At 48.5% G+C, this 14,477-nt stretch overlaps 6 protein-coding genes across 6 annotated transcripts; 4 read left to right on the forward strand and 2 right to left on the reverse strand.

Annotated features, from left to right (window-relative positions):
* Positions 1-1,889: 1,889 nt before the first annotated feature.
* On the reverse strand, positions 1,890-3,314 carry N7516_002266 (transferase family-domain-containing protein; the record flags this gene model as incomplete). Its single annotated transcript, XM_057214986.1, has 1 exon — positions 1,890-3,314. One exon carries the CDS (start codon positions 3,312-3,314, stop codon positions 1,890-1,892), a length of 1,425 nt encoding a protein of 474 aa, XP_057076869.1.
* Positions 3,315-4,925: 1,611 nt separating this feature from the next.
* N7516_002267 (cytochrome P450) lies at positions 4,926-6,540 on the forward strand (the record flags this gene model as incomplete). The annotated part of the gene is made up of 3 exons (XM_057214987.1): positions 4,926-5,330; positions 5,384-5,547; positions 5,613-6,540. 3 exons carry the CDS (start codon positions 4,926-4,928, stop codon positions 6,538-6,540), a joined length of 1,497 nt encoding a protein of 498 aa, XP_057076870.1.
* Positions 6,541-7,310: 770 nt separating this feature from the next.
* Positions 7,311-10,573, reverse strand: N7516_002268 (uncharacterized protein; the record flags this gene model as incomplete). The annotated part of the gene is made up of 2 exons (XM_057214988.1): positions 7,311-8,472; positions 8,532-10,573. 2 exons carry the CDS (start codon positions 10,571-10,573, stop codon positions 7,311-7,313), a joined length of 3,204 nt encoding a protein of 1,067 aa, XP_057076871.1.
* Positions 10,574-11,120: 547 nt separating this feature from the next.
* Positions 11,121-12,611, forward strand: N7516_002269 (uncharacterized protein; the record flags this gene model as incomplete). Its single annotated transcript, XM_057214989.1, has 1 exon — positions 11,121-12,611. One exon carries the CDS (start codon positions 11,121-11,123, stop codon positions 12,609-12,611), a length of 1,491 nt encoding a protein of 496 aa, XP_057076872.1.
* Positions 12,612-13,140: 529 nt separating this feature from the next.
* N7516_002270 (uncharacterized protein) lies at positions 13,141-13,490 on the forward strand (the record flags this gene model as incomplete). The annotated part of the gene is made up of 3 exons (XM_057214990.1): positions 13,141-13,163; positions 13,223-13,338; positions 13,390-13,490. The coding sequence occupies 3 exons, from the start codon at positions 13,141-13,143 to the stop codon at positions 13,488-13,490; spliced, it is 240 nt and encodes a 79-aa protein (XP_057076873.1).
* A 779-nt stretch (positions 13,491-14,269) lies between these two features.
* On the forward strand, positions 14,270-14,461 carry N7516_002271 (uncharacterized protein; the record flags this gene model as incomplete). Its single annotated transcript, XM_057214991.1, has 1 exon — positions 14,270-14,461. The coding sequence occupies one exon, from the start codon at positions 14,270-14,272 to the stop codon at positions 14,459-14,461; it is 192 nt and encodes a 63-aa protein (XP_057076874.1).
* Positions 14,462-14,477: the final 16 nt, after the last annotated feature.

Genomic DNA, 14,477 nt, shown 5'->3' on the forward strand with positions numbered 1-14,477 from the left:
GAAAAACACAAAAAAAAGGGAGGTTTATTTGCGTTTGTGATGTCTTTGTTGACCTTTGAATGAGCTTGCGCTGCAGCATGGAAAAAATAAAAAAATAAAAAAAAGGGGATGTTTTATTTTAAAATATGAAAATTGAGAATATCAAAAAAAAACCACGTTCCATATAATTATGTAGTCACTACTAGTAGACATAGCCAACCTCAACCTCCCTTCAATGCTCCCGACTTAAAGACCCAACCTCACCCTCTTTCCTATCTCCATCCCCTCTATCTTGCACCCATCGCCGCCCCCTTTCTTTCTTTCTTTCTCCCCTCCAACGACCACTACGCATTGGCATTTAGCCCGACACACTGCCCCTTTCATTTTACCGGACATATCGCTCTATCCGACGCCCAGCTCGTTCTAGCCGGCGGCTGCTATACCAGTCGCCTAGGAGCAGAACCCCTGGGATGATCCAGCCCGTAGCCACATCGTTCAGTTTCGTGTCGATGCTCCGTCCTACTCTTTTTCAGGAGTGTGACAGTATACCGTGCTACGAAGCTATCTAGGTCGCCTTCTCTACTAGAGCGCCTTGCTCATTAAACGTCACTTATCCTACCGGCCTCTATCGCATCTTTAAAGTTCCAGTATACTATCTTTGATATATATGCCCCGCCCTATCTAAGGTTATATTTATATATCCCCTAGTATCGTAGAACGACTTATCCTTTGCCTTATCATATAATATGTGCCATAAGCCTCACCATGATGATATATACGTAGCATCATGAGGGAGCACAACAAACGAGCCTATCAATCCAGACAGGGACATATGTGTATGAATAGGTGGAAGCAAGGGCAGTATCTGTAGGGTTTGACCGCTACATCACGTAAGCTATAGTCGAGCAGTCATATTAACCTGATAGAGCCTAACTTGTTGCGTAATCACTATGTATGAAGGCTCTTCTTCCAAATATAAGCTGAAATCATTATCCCCAAGTGCCGTGTTAACCCACATTTAGAACAAGATAAAATAATAAAATGGCATAGCACCATCCAGAAATCCCACGAAAAAAAAAAAAAAGTGAAGAATGAAAAGAAAAGACAAGAAGATTTCAAACGAAATAGCCCTGTCTACGAAGCGGTATAGGCGCCAGCTGCCAAAACTATTTCCGGTAAATGTTGATGCCCTGATGCCTAGCTTTGGCCTAGTTATTGACCGCTCCTTACACCGCCCTATACAATGTACTGTAAATCATTCTACGACGGTGTACAACATAATGCCTGAATTAAGCCTTGTTTTAGACCGCCTTCAGGCCTGTAACCAACTCGGCATGGAATAACTAGGCGCCGTAACCCATAAAAATGAGGCTTTTGATCCCAATACAAACAGCGACATCTCCATGTTTTTAGATGGTTTGCAAGTGCCAAAAATGAAGTTTTTCATCTACATAAGAATGGCAGTATCTCCATATTTTTGGACGGTTCATAAGTGTCAAAAATGAAGTTTTTGATATGAGATATCTCCACTGACACTTGCAAACCACTAGAAGTCATAGAGATATCTGAATTTGTATGGGATGAAAAGCTTCATTTTTGAGAGTTGTCAGCGCCAGCAAAATCAGGCTACTTTGATTATTAAGGAAGTGTCATGGTAATTCAAGTATTTTAATTCTTCTGCCGGTATTAATTCAGGCCGCCAGGCCAAAGCAAGGCATCAAGGCATGAACATTTACCGGAAATAGGGTTTTGGCAGCTGGCGCCTATACCGCTTCGTAGTACGAAGACGTCACACGAAATGGCCCTGTTTAATATTGCAATGCTTTCCATTTACATCCTTCGCCTTAATTATTGATAATACTAGAGATCTCAATTCTCTTCGTTCTCAAAAGCTGGTCGTGTATTTGTATTTACAAAGACGAAGAAGGGATGACCCCCGGTCTAGCCGTCACTAGCTGCTCCCTGCTTAATAAAAAATTGAACAAGGGATCCGTATCCAGTGTCTCGAGAACCGCGGGGGTTAGGGTGATGACAACGTCAGCCCAAGAAGAGGGGTCGTTTATCCTCGCCGGCATGACAACACAAAACCCGTCGATAGGCCAAGTCTCATACCGCAGAGCATCGATCTTCCCGAGTGTTTTCCCGAAATTCAAGTCATAAATATTCCAGGCCCTGTGGTTGGTGAAGCTGACATCGGAAAACTTCAGGGAGAGATAGTCTTTCTGCCTGTCGAGGTAACTGCCTAGTTGCTGAACATACTCATTGTCGACGGTTTGAAGTTTCTGGCGGATGCGCAGCGCCAGAGTGGTTATCTGCAACAGATCAAACCGCGGATACTCGGGTCCAGGCAAGTTTGAAGGGGTGATTGGACTGACTTGTAACATGGTGATAAGGTTTCCAAAATATCCGTTTGCATCAATCTGCTCTTGCAGCATTGGACGCAGGTTCACCGCGAAGGAAAGCTCTCCTTGGCGCTGCACAGATAATGGTTGGGTTTGTCTTTTAGCCCGACTTCGTTGGATACAAATCGCAAGTATTGCGTTTAGGACGTCGGATGTTGAGATATAACTGGTGGGGGATGAGACCGACTCGGTGCACTCCGGTATCAGACTGTTGCATATGGACCTTATGCTAGCCAGCCTGTCTGACGCGAATGTATACATTTTCGTATTATGGGCTGCTATGGCGGATTCCATAAATGGGCTGTAGTGCCGATAGTTTGCTCCATATCGCGCGCTGTCATTCCAGTTTTGGCCTCTGTAATCAGAGAGCTCTTGTCTCACTTGGAGGTCATGGTCCACATTTAGTGGAAGGGGGCAAGGAATGGTTGTTCCAGCACTGGATGCACTGCAACAAGCGGCAAGGGAACGGAAAACAAGGTCAATTCCGACAATGTCAAAGACACGATGATTAAAAGATGTTCCTAGAACAACACCATCCGGGAGCCCAGTTCCTTGGAAACGCACAACTGGGCGGCCTGCGACTGAATCGAGAAGTGGCGGAAGGGGGCAAAAGGCCGTATGCCAAATTACAAGACCGAGCTGATCCATGACCCTGGCCATCGGCTCTCCATTGTACTTTACCTTATACATTGGGATTGCTGCTAGCGTCTCCTGGCACGGCTGGATCTGCTCCGTAAATTTTTGGCCGGTAGGACTTGGGGAAACGTCGCCAGCTAGAAAGGGAAGCCGGTTGACCAACTGGCCGACCCCCTCTTCAAACAAGGAAAGGCAATCCTTGACATCGACGCCATGGAATAGGAGGAAAAATGTGACGTAAACCTGGGGAGACCCTGAGTCGAACATTGTCAATGGATAGTTGGTGAAGGACTGCATGTTGCATGGATAGCGTATATCATGGACAGAGGGCACGGATACTGGACTGATAGGAGAAGAGGGGGGTTTTAATAGACAAAAAACAGCCCAGAGACAGAATTACCACTAGATATTTCACTCTTATGCTTCTTGCTCAGTGGAGGGGAAATCCGGCGGTACATCCCAACACACAATACATCGTTGGGAGAGCCCGGATCCCGTAGATCGGGGACAACAGACGTCGTGTAACACAAATTTAAGAGATAGAATTGCGAATATACCAATATAGCCGTGCCAAGCGCCCAACACCAGGTCCCCTGGTGTTGGTGCGCCCCAGCAGATACCCATTTTTCATCAGATACCCAATCTACAATTTTATGTATCTTTTGTATGACTTACCTATACAAAAGGTACTTAGACACCCGGTAAATATAGCATGTATTTTTCAGCACTCGAACCAGCGAGGGAAGATATAAGAAGATATATATAGTGTAAAGGAAGTCTATATTATTTAACCAAACTTTGATAAGGAATATTAAGTATACTAAAATCAAGAAAGTACCTAGTTATATCTACCGTATAGCCGTTATACAGTGTCATTTTAAAATTATTATTCTTCTTTTATATTAGATACTAAGAATTTCTACTACTATTGAACTAATTAACCTAGACTTTTAATATATATTCATCTACTTTCTATTACTTTAGCTAGTTCGAGTGCTGAGAAAATGCATATTATGTTTACGGGGTGTCTAAGTACCTTTTGTATAGGTAAGTCATACAAAAAATACATAAAATCGTAGATTAGGTATCTGGTGGAAAATGGGTATCTGCTGGGGCAACCGGAACGGTTGTTGGGCGCTTGGCACGGCTATACTATGTTATACATCAATAGGAGAGCACGGATCCCGTAGATCGGGGATAATAGACGCTGTGTAACACAAATTTAAGAGATAGAGTTGCGAATATAGTAACTACCTAAGTATGTTCTAATATATACTAACTATATTATATATCATTAGGAGAGCACGGATCCCGTAATCTAGGCCGTAGATCGGGGATAATAGACGTCGCGTAACACAAATTGAGGAGATAGAGTTGCGAATATAGTAACTATATACTAATATATACTATGTTATATATCATTAGGAGAGTATAGATCCCTTAGTCTAGGCAGTAGATCGGGGATAATAGACGCCGTGTAACACAAATTGAGGAGATACTATCTCGGATGAACAATCTCGATGTGAGTGAAATTGCGCGCCCCCGGAGTGTTAACACTGATTGTTCCGCCTCGTGGGTCTAAGACGTGGCACATATAATTGCGAATATGGTATATTCCAACACACAACACACTACATCGTTGGGAGAGCACGGATCCCGTAGATCGGGGACAATAGACGTCGTGTAACTCGTGTTGGTACGTCGTGTAACACAACACATTTTTGCAAGGACAAGAGACGGTTTATGGTAGGGTTAAAAGACCTGAAGTATAGTACAATTTTATTTCAACCTACCCTATACCCTTCTCGGTGCACATATTCGGTACTCAGCAACATTATAGTACTTTTCTCAAAAGCTTTTGAGCGACGATTTCATTCTCACCATACATCAAACGTTTCTTCGGGTAATATGATGTGCACATTTCTGGTCTTAGCGGGAGTAGTATCTCTCACTATATACGCCCTGTGGCTGGCTTTATCCGCCTGGAAGACCGCACGATATGCCCTGAGACTCGGATGCAAACCCGCCCCTATGCATCCCAGCACGGATCCATGGGGAATATCGGACCTACTTGAGATCTGGCAGGCGGACCGCAAGGGGTGTGTCCTCGGGGCCATATATCAGCGAGTAGAGAGGACCTCTGCCCAGGAGGGTCGCAGAGTCTCGACCTTCTCCATTCGCCAGATTGGCGAGAAGAATCTGTTCACCTGCGACCCCATCAATATAAAAACAGTCTTAGCAACCAAGTTCAAGGATTTTGATCTCGGAGGAGCGAAAATTAAGGGGATTCGCCCCCTCCTAGGGAACGGCATTGTGAGTCTTTTCCTCAACCGAGAATCACAAAAGGAGACTGAAAGAAAACACAGCTCGTTTCCGCCCACGCGGGCTGGACCTATGCGAGGAGGCTCTTGCGACCCCACTTCGAGCCGGAACACATCAGCCACCTTGATCGTGAGGAGCGTCATGTACAGAAAGCAATGCTAGGCCTTTCCATAGTCCAAGATCGCTGGACTGCCGTTGTGGACCTCCAGTCTATCTTTTTGACCTAACCTTGAACTCCACAGCCGAATTCCTTTTCGGAGAGAACATAAATAGCAGCCAGGGGACGACAGATCTAAATGGTGATTTTGCGGATAACTTCGACCTTGCACAGCGGTACTGCGTAGGGCGAACCGCCCTCGGGAAGCTGTACTGGCTCTTGGATGGACAAGAATTTAAGCACAGCTGTCATCATGTTCATGCCTTCATTGACCAGTTTGTTGAACCGGTGATGCAGACCCGGATGAAGCAGAGCAGCCAGGGACTGAACTCGTCGACATTCCCCACCACAATCCTCCATGCGTTAGCAGGCACGACACAGAGCCTGACAGATATTCGATTCCAGCTTCTCAATCTCCTTTTCGCCGGGCGAGACACAACAGCAACCTTGCTGAGTTGGACGATGCTCCAGCTGGCGCGGCATCCAGTTGTTCTCCAAAAGCTGCGTCAAGCAATTCTTGCCAGGTTTGGCCACTACAATAACCCGCAAAACATCACATTCGCGTCCCTTAAGGACTGCCAATATCTGCAGTGGTGTCTCAAAGAAGTCCTCAGACTTTATCCGCCCATTCCATTGGACCACCGCACTGCCATTCGGGACACCGTTCTTCCTAAAGGTGGGGGTAGCGACGGTGAGTCTCCGGTATTTGTGCAGAAAGGGCAGTCTGTGATGTATCACCCTCATGTGCTGCATCGTTGCCCGAATATCTGGGGGGATGATGCTGCACGGTTCGATCCGGATCGATGGTTGGATATCAGGCCTGGGTGGGGTTACCTCCCGTTCAACGGCGGGCCCAGAAGCTGCTTAGGGCAGCAGCGAGCCCTGACAGTGGCCTCCTATGTACTGGTGCGGCTACTTCAGCGGTTTGATCGCATCGAAGATGTACAGATGTCCTCGGAGACCCGTCACCGGGTGGCTTTAGTCACTCATCCAGCAGATGGGTTGATGGTGAGATTGCACGAGGCCAATGGTGAAATAGATTAGAAGAATGTTCATATCTGAAATTTGGTTTTTTTTTTTTTTAAAAAAAAAAAAAAATGAATTCTCTATTAATAAATACAGCGCCAATCACCCGAATGAAGCCACAATATAATTACCCAGGGGCATAGTGGCCAGGGTTACTTTCAGATTTAATGCATACTGTGATGCCTTAATGCCTTAATTTGGTATGGCAGAAAAATCAAGATACCTGAATTACAATTACAGCTTCCCGCGGCGGGTGCCTGAATATCTGCCTTAGACATTTATATACGAAGAGGCATGGCGCTCACGGGTCGCATGACGTCATTGATGCCTGAATTTCTGGTTTTAGCCTTAGGGATGCTCTTATTATCCATCAGAATTCTCGAAAATAGTTGGTTCTCAAAGTTCTAGGGTCTATTAGCATGTATTCAGGACTGGGGGACTGGTCGACATACCCTGATCACCGCCTTTGCCAATTCATCCTGGTCGTAAGGAGCCTCAACAAAGTCATACCGCTCTTGACACCGCTCTATACAGTGTACTGTAAATGATGCCGGCACGGATTAAGTACTATTCCTGATACCGAAGCTTTTCATGCCATACAAAATCATGTATCCTCACTTTATGGGGTGGTTTACATTGTATAATGGAGCAATGTAAACCACCCCATAAAGTGAGGAATCACCTATGCCTAAGAAAAGTGGAGAAGTGAAGAAAAAATTGACTCCCAATACTTCCATTCACGTTGAAGCCTAGAAAGCCCTATTGGGGCCACCATCTCTCTCCCCATTCTACTCCTCTTCCTCCTCCTCTGCCGCGATCGCTGCCAAAACCGCTTGGGCCTCCGCGCGCCGTCGATCCCGATCCCTCTTTCTGGCCTGCTTGTCAGCATCGGACAGAGATACGTCCTGAAGCTTTGGAGTGACCTTGGTTAGGTCGTCATCGGCAGTTGGCCTCACGTTCTTGCGCGGGGAGGGCGTTTCGCGCGCTACCGGGGCTTTCTGCTGGGGGGATGAAGATGGGCGGGGGGCGGCTGTGGGGGGCCGGGAAGCAGGGCCACTTTGTGGGCGCTGTGGAGGCTGTCTGGAGGCAGGACCAGATTGAGGGGGCCGTGGGGGCTGTGCGGGGGGCGGGGGGCAGCTTGAGCCGGGCGCGGAGGCTGCCTGGAGGCGGGCTGGGCGGGTCGCGGCGCTGGGTTGAGGGGGGCCGGCAGATTCGAAGGGCCTGTTGAGGGTTGACGGGCCTTCCCACCTCAGAACGTCGCGCTTGTCGACCGCATGCTGGAGAAGGCCGGCCAAGAATCTGGTGTTGCGCGACTTTGCAATCGCGACAAACCTCTCGTTCCAGATGCGCATGTTGACGACCACGATCATCAGCTTCTTGGCGCGCGTCATGGCCACGTTCAACCGCTGGTAACTGGACAAGAAGCCCAGTCCAGTGAGCTCCGCGGTGCGCGGTTTGGTGAACATGAAAATCACCACATTCGACTCTTGGCCTTGAGAGCCGTCCACCGTCACACAACGGCCGTATTCCACCCCCTCGTTGGCGAAGCGCTCAACGACTCGTTTCACCTGCTCCTTGTAGGGGCAGATCAACATCACGTCGGCGGGAGTGATGCGGCCGGCCGGGCATGTCTTCGCATACAATGCCTTGAGAAATGTCATCACGACATTGATATGGGCATCGTTGCGCCACGACATGGATCCTTCTGGATGTTCCGCCACCCCTTCGGCATCAATGAAAAGACGCCGCTTCCCAACAAGCCCCCTGACCTGGAAATGGTGGAGGGAACGGGTGAATGCTTCCCATACATTCCCCACACGTTCGGCCTTGGCGTTCTCACCACTAGCAGTGATCGAGCTCTTGTAGATCGCCTTCGCGGGCCAATCGAGAATATCAGGGTGGCATCGGTAGTTGATGTTTAGCAACGTGAGGGGGTAGCAGCTCACCAATCTAGACATCAGAGATCGGGCGTAAAATTTGCCGCCCTCGTTCTCATCCGATGAGACCACCGTCGGGGGAGCTGATCAGGATCACCGATTAAGGTGATCGACCGTAAGGAGAGATAGCCTGTCAACGCGATCATGGTATCGCTCTCTAAAGATTGACCGGCCTCGTCACACAGCATGGCGTATGGGTGGAAAACGCCTTGCAGATGAAGGTCCCCCGACGCGTTTAGCGTGACGGCGACAACCTTGATCCTTTTCAGAACCCTGCAGAGCACATGCTCGTAGTTGCGCTGAAGATGGAGGGCCTCCTGTTTGGTCAATCCTTGCGCTCGATCCTTGTCCAAAGCATCCAGAAATTCTTGGGCTTGCCGATGCTGTTCGCGGTGATCTTTGGCTTCCTGGACTACCAAAGATTCGATCTGGCAAGGTTCGAGAGCCTTTTCAGACGAGGACGGCTGAATAGTTCTCGCCTCGGTTGGTCGGCCCTGGCTTGCCCGGCGCAGAGATGCCATCTGATAGTACGGGGTCCGGAACCGGCAGTACCCCCCACACCATTTCCGAAGCCTTTCATCTCTGTGAAGGGTGCCTTGGTAGGCGATTAACAGGGTGTCGACGGCTTGATTTGAGCCCGCACAGATAAGGACCGGAAGGTTGAGGCTGGCCAGCATCAAGAGGATGACCACGGTGGTTCGGGTCTTGCCGTTGCCAGGTGGGCTTTTGACCAAGTGAATCCCAGCGAAGACATCGAACACCGACCTCTGCACGGCCGTGGTTTGCGACTCATCCAATGGGAACTTGTGCCAAATATAGTCGACCCGCCTTTGTTTCTCCTCATCAGGCACGGTCGAAATCTTCTGGGCATTTAACCAGAAGGCCAAAGGGCTGTCTGGGGCCAACTCGGTTCCGTGTGCTAAAATGGTCCGTCGGAGTGAGTAGCCCTTTTCGTCCTGGTGCTTAGGATCGTCACCGAAGGCTACCACCCTTGAGGCCATGTCGAGGGCGTCGATCTGCAGTTGGGTCGACTTCAGGTTGAGCTTCAGGGTGGCCATCAGCTTTCGAGTCTGCCCGTCCAACTCGGCTTCGAAGGGCGCACGAGTGAGGATGGCAAAATCTGCATGGGTTGAGTGGATGCAGATTCCATCACCCTTGTATACCCCCGGGTATTTGGGATTACCCAGATCTGCCAAATCGACTTCATAACTCGCGCGAGTGCCGTCAGGGGGCGCTGGCTTGGGTTCAGCGTTCATCCAGATATGGAGTTTCCAATACGCCTCGTTCGGCCCAGACTGCTCGAAGATAACCTCGTGCTTCTTGCCCTTGCAAAAGACGTGATTGTAGGTGGACCATATGAAGTGCTTCTCCACAAATGCGGCCTCCAGCAGTCGCGAACGGCGATCCATATCGTCCAAAAAGAAGTCCACCGCTGTCTCCCAGATATGGTATTCCGGGTTTTCCTCTTGATCGAAAAGCCATGGCATCTTCGGGCGCCGTGGTGCCTGTTCTGCATCTGGCAAAGGATTGCGCTGGGAATACCAAGTCCAAGGCGTTTCTCCCTCGGCGGGAAGTGCTTGTCGAACAAGCTTCACCAACTCATTCACGTGGCGCTGGATTTGTCGGAATAACCCAACGTAGTCATTTGGGAACTCAATCCAGACTTTGACACTCGCGTGAGACCAATCAATCGCCTGGACTTTGCGAAGTATGGCGAGTTGGTTGTCGTCCAGCAGCCAAGACGGACCAGCGAACACAGGGCCAATTGATGGGTCCACCTCAAAGAAGCAGGTTTGATAACTGTGCCGTCTTGTGGGTAGGGACTTCTCGTGTTCTTCGATGAAGGTATCCTGCTGAGTCGAGGCGCCCTTCAGAACCAATCTCATGTCTGCCCGCGTGGCAGGGATGGCGATGTGCATGGGGCCAATTTGGACGTCGAGCCATGGAGACTGTGAATCCGGACGGATTCTCAGCCTCGCAGTGATGTAATCATGGCCGTTTCCAACACTGATACTGCATTGTCGTGGTCTTTTCAATTGATCATGCAGGGCCTTCGGCCAGTCTCCCCCAAATGGGTGGCGGAACAAATCTGGGATGTGGGCGCGGGAGGCCATTTCTAAATCATTTGTCAGTAATCCAAGCCCACGAGACCAGACTTCGGACAACTGTACCAAATAAACCGAACCTCAAAGAGGAACGTTCAAAGGGAACGAAGAGAAAAGATCGAACCTCAAGGAGGAACGGATCTAACAGGAGGGCGAAAAAAAAGGGAAAACTGAACCTCAGAGAGGAACAGATCCGATAGGAGGGCAAAAAAACACAGCAAGCTGAAACTCGGAGAGGAACAGATCTGATGAGATGTGAGGGTGGAAGAGAGATGGAGAAAGGAAGAAGAAAAGAGGGTGGGAAGGAAATAAATAGGAAGGATGTAAACAAGGCAGGTGCTGGGATACATATGAGGCAGGTACTCTTCACAGATCCAGATTATAAGGAACGAAGTATCAATCTTTCATTTCTGAATTGAATCTGAAGTGAATCTGAAGTGAATCTGAAGTGAATATGAAGTGAATCTGAAGTGAATCTGAACTGAATCTGAACTAAATCTGAACTGAATCTATAAGGTGTATAGTATAGAAATAAAAGTGAAGCTAAAACTAGTAAATGCTTGAAGAAGGCGGTAATGAACTAGACGGGTGGTTTATCTCCAACCTCTACGCCTTCAACTATCTCCTCAAAGGTCAAGGCCAGAAGCAGACGTGGCTGACAGCCGCTGACCCAGAGAAGCTTGTCCAGAAATATGGGCCATATCTACATGGCAATCCTTACGAGGAGCGCAAAACTTGCCTTGATCGTGACATGCTGGATCAAGATCAACTGACCCCTGTGACTGTCGTTCGGTCGAATGAAATGATTGACCGTTTCCTTCAAGAGGCAAAGCTAGCCTCCGAGTTGGCTAAACGAACCGAGGCCCCACTCCTCCTCCTTGTGTTCTGTCACGGACTCTCCAATTACCACCTCTGTTTGGACGATGGCAATCACTCAAAGGGACTGAGTATTCTAGCACTGAAAGCCGTCCTTGAACCCGGTGCCCACATTACCCTGGTTACCACCGCTTGTTACTCGGGAGGATGGGCTACGACTCCGGAATTGAACACTACTAGCATGACAGCAGCTGGTGGGCTCCATACCAATTCCGACAAAGAACTTCGCGAAGGACTTCCTAATGCGTGGGATGCTTCACTGAGTATCGGTCGGACTTGTGGGTCAGTTTTTGCGAGCACCCTGTTCCAGACCCTTTCGAGTGCTACGAGTCCTCTTTTGGATGCTCGAGAATCTAGCAATGCGAGTGACCAGCCGAGTTTGCAACCAGAGGAGCCGAATGATCAGCAAACCCTAAGCTATAACGCATTCTGCCAATCTGTCCTGGATACATGCCAAAACAGCGTGACACGGCTGGGCGACAGGCAGTGTTTCACATTCAGTGCCCAGAATGATGCATGGGACTACTCATGGACGGGCCAAACCGGCATTCCGCTGGCCTACTTTGAGCGTCGGTGGAAACAAATGAAGCCCTATCCGTATACTGGGCCGGAAGGTATACGCGCACTTCGAAATCAAGATCCTAGAAATGCCACATACACGGTCAGCGACCCAAACAAAGTCGGTGGAGTCCGCATGACTAGGGACGGCGAGTTTATCGAGAACATGACCGCTCTCATTGCGCAGTACAGAATCAAGGATATGGCGAGGATGTTCCATGCCACTTGTCCAGGGGATTGGACTCGAGGCCGAGAGGTGGCTTGGAGAGGTACTCTTTACGGATTCTACCAGTTGGGCATATTCCCCGAGTCTGAGGCCATGATCTACTCCACGATTCGTTTCAGGTGGGAGGCGGCACTCCTCGCCGATTTTCTTGTTGCGATGTATGAGCTTCCGATGCCCAGAAACGAGATATGCATCATGTGGGATTGGCAGTCCTGGGATGTTGAATTCCGGGTGAAGACCTCGATGTCAAAGTCCGAGTTCAACCAACGATGGATGGCAGTAGCCTTGCCATTCAACTGTTTCGATTTCTCCCGCCTACCTGATCAGGGCCCGCGCTTCATGCGCCCTTTTACGTATTTGGTAGCAGCGTTGCTAGAGGCTAATTAGCCCGAGCATGAGACCAATAGTATCATCAATGCAATCTAAGAGTTTATGCAAAATGCCCAGGCCTTCCACAGGCAGCGCGTTTTTGCTAGCCCAGAGGTCCAACGTAAAGGGCGTGAATGGTTGAGGTCGGTTGGTCGCCGAGTCCGCAAATCGCTTTCTCCCCGGAAAAGGTCCAGCACCACAGAATCTGCCTCGTGTACGGTCGACTGAGTATGCCGCCGGCACATAACTCTGTCATTGGCTATTACCTCAACGCCTTTTCATCATATACGCTAATTTTAATTTGTATACAACAGTCCTCTACAATATAATTCAGTTCAGATTCAGTTCAGATTCAGTTCAGATTCACTGCACATTCACTGCACATTCACTTCAGATTCACTTCAGATTTAATTTACTTTAAATACTTGATTCTAGTATACTAGGATAATCTGATAAGCTACACGCCGGAGGAAAGATCCACTTGTATAAGATAGAGATTGCCAACCGTAAGAACCAGCAGAGTAGAACATCTACCGAAGTAGCTTCAATGCCTCTAACTTCAAAAGAGACGTTTGTTCATATTATGACGTCCCTAAGGATGAATTTGAGGGACACTGCCACCTGACTAGACCCTCTGGGGCCAAGGACATCAAAGCAGCCCACCTTGTGCCAAAGAGCCTTCAAGGAGATGAGATTGCTCACCTATTTGGGGTGGGGGCCATGGTATCTTCTGATCCGAGGAATGGTGAGTTTGTGCCTCCCACGATAATACTTCTAGCACTAACCTGCTATCCAGCCCTGTTACTTCACTTCAAGGTCGAAGAAGCCCTTGATAGCGGCAAGATAGTCATCGTGCCTATCCTCGAAGACGAGGATGTCACGACACCTTCGCGTTGAAAGTGTGTGTTAATCGATGAAGCAATGCGACACATGACGGTGATGAGCTTTCGTGAAGCTGGACCTTCGTCTTTGGGCATAGTGTACTATTTTCTTGTTTGCTCCAATGAGAACGCCTTTTATTTTACTGCCCTTATTATAGTAATATAGCCTTGTCAGATCGCATTCATCTTAAAAAGGAAAAAGCATAAATTTAAGGTCCGGTTGGCTAAAAACACTACAGCTAGGGAAGAAGAAAAAGAAGCAGCAGGGCACGACAGATCTAAATGGTGATTTTGCGGATAACTTTGACCTTGCACAGTGATACTGCGCAGGGCAAGCCACAATAGCTTACAGTAAGCTCCGGGATATTTTCCTGGCTTTTGTTTCGGGCTATAAAGGGTACCTAGGTACCTAGATATGTCCTAGTTAGTCCTGTCTATGCTTATTTATAGATAAAGCTGGGTCGAAGCTGGGTCGAGACCTTTGACCCAAACTGTCAAATTGACGCTACCAAATACTTTATAGTATCGAGCTATATCGTACTAAAATTAAATACTATAGTAAGTAGATAGCTCTTATTATTCTCTTTATCATAATTAATAATAAGAAAGTATTTAATAAGTAGATAGTTAAGTATCTCTTTTTATATTTATAGTTCATTTACGGGATTCGTCGGAGGCGATCACAGGAACATGTAAAGCGGCGCGAGGGCAAAGTTGTCAATCTGGTGGACTTTGATGCCAAGGACGCCTGTAGCGGTGGGGCGATGTGACGGGGGTCCACATTCTGTGGACCCGATGGCTGGAATGGCACGAAAGGGTCCACGGGTCCGGAATGAAGGGAAAGCCGATTGGGTATTCTCCGCACAGGCCCATGCCAAGAGACCAGGCCGCGCTAATTCAATCATCCATCACCACTCGATGCCTGACTCCTTCTGGTTCATGAAACGTGCCCAGGTGGTCATGTGTGATTTCTGCCAGCGACAATGATTTTCTTCGATTGGCC

The sequence above is a fragment of the Penicillium verrucosum genome (genome assembly GCF_028828655.1).
Source record: "Penicillium verrucosum strain IBT 35672 chromosome Unknown utg000001l_segment0_segment0, whole genome shotgun sequence".
In the NCBI taxonomy this organism is placed as follows: Eukaryota; Fungi; Ascomycota; class Eurotiomycetes; order Eurotiales; family Aspergillaceae; genus Penicillium; species Penicillium verrucosum.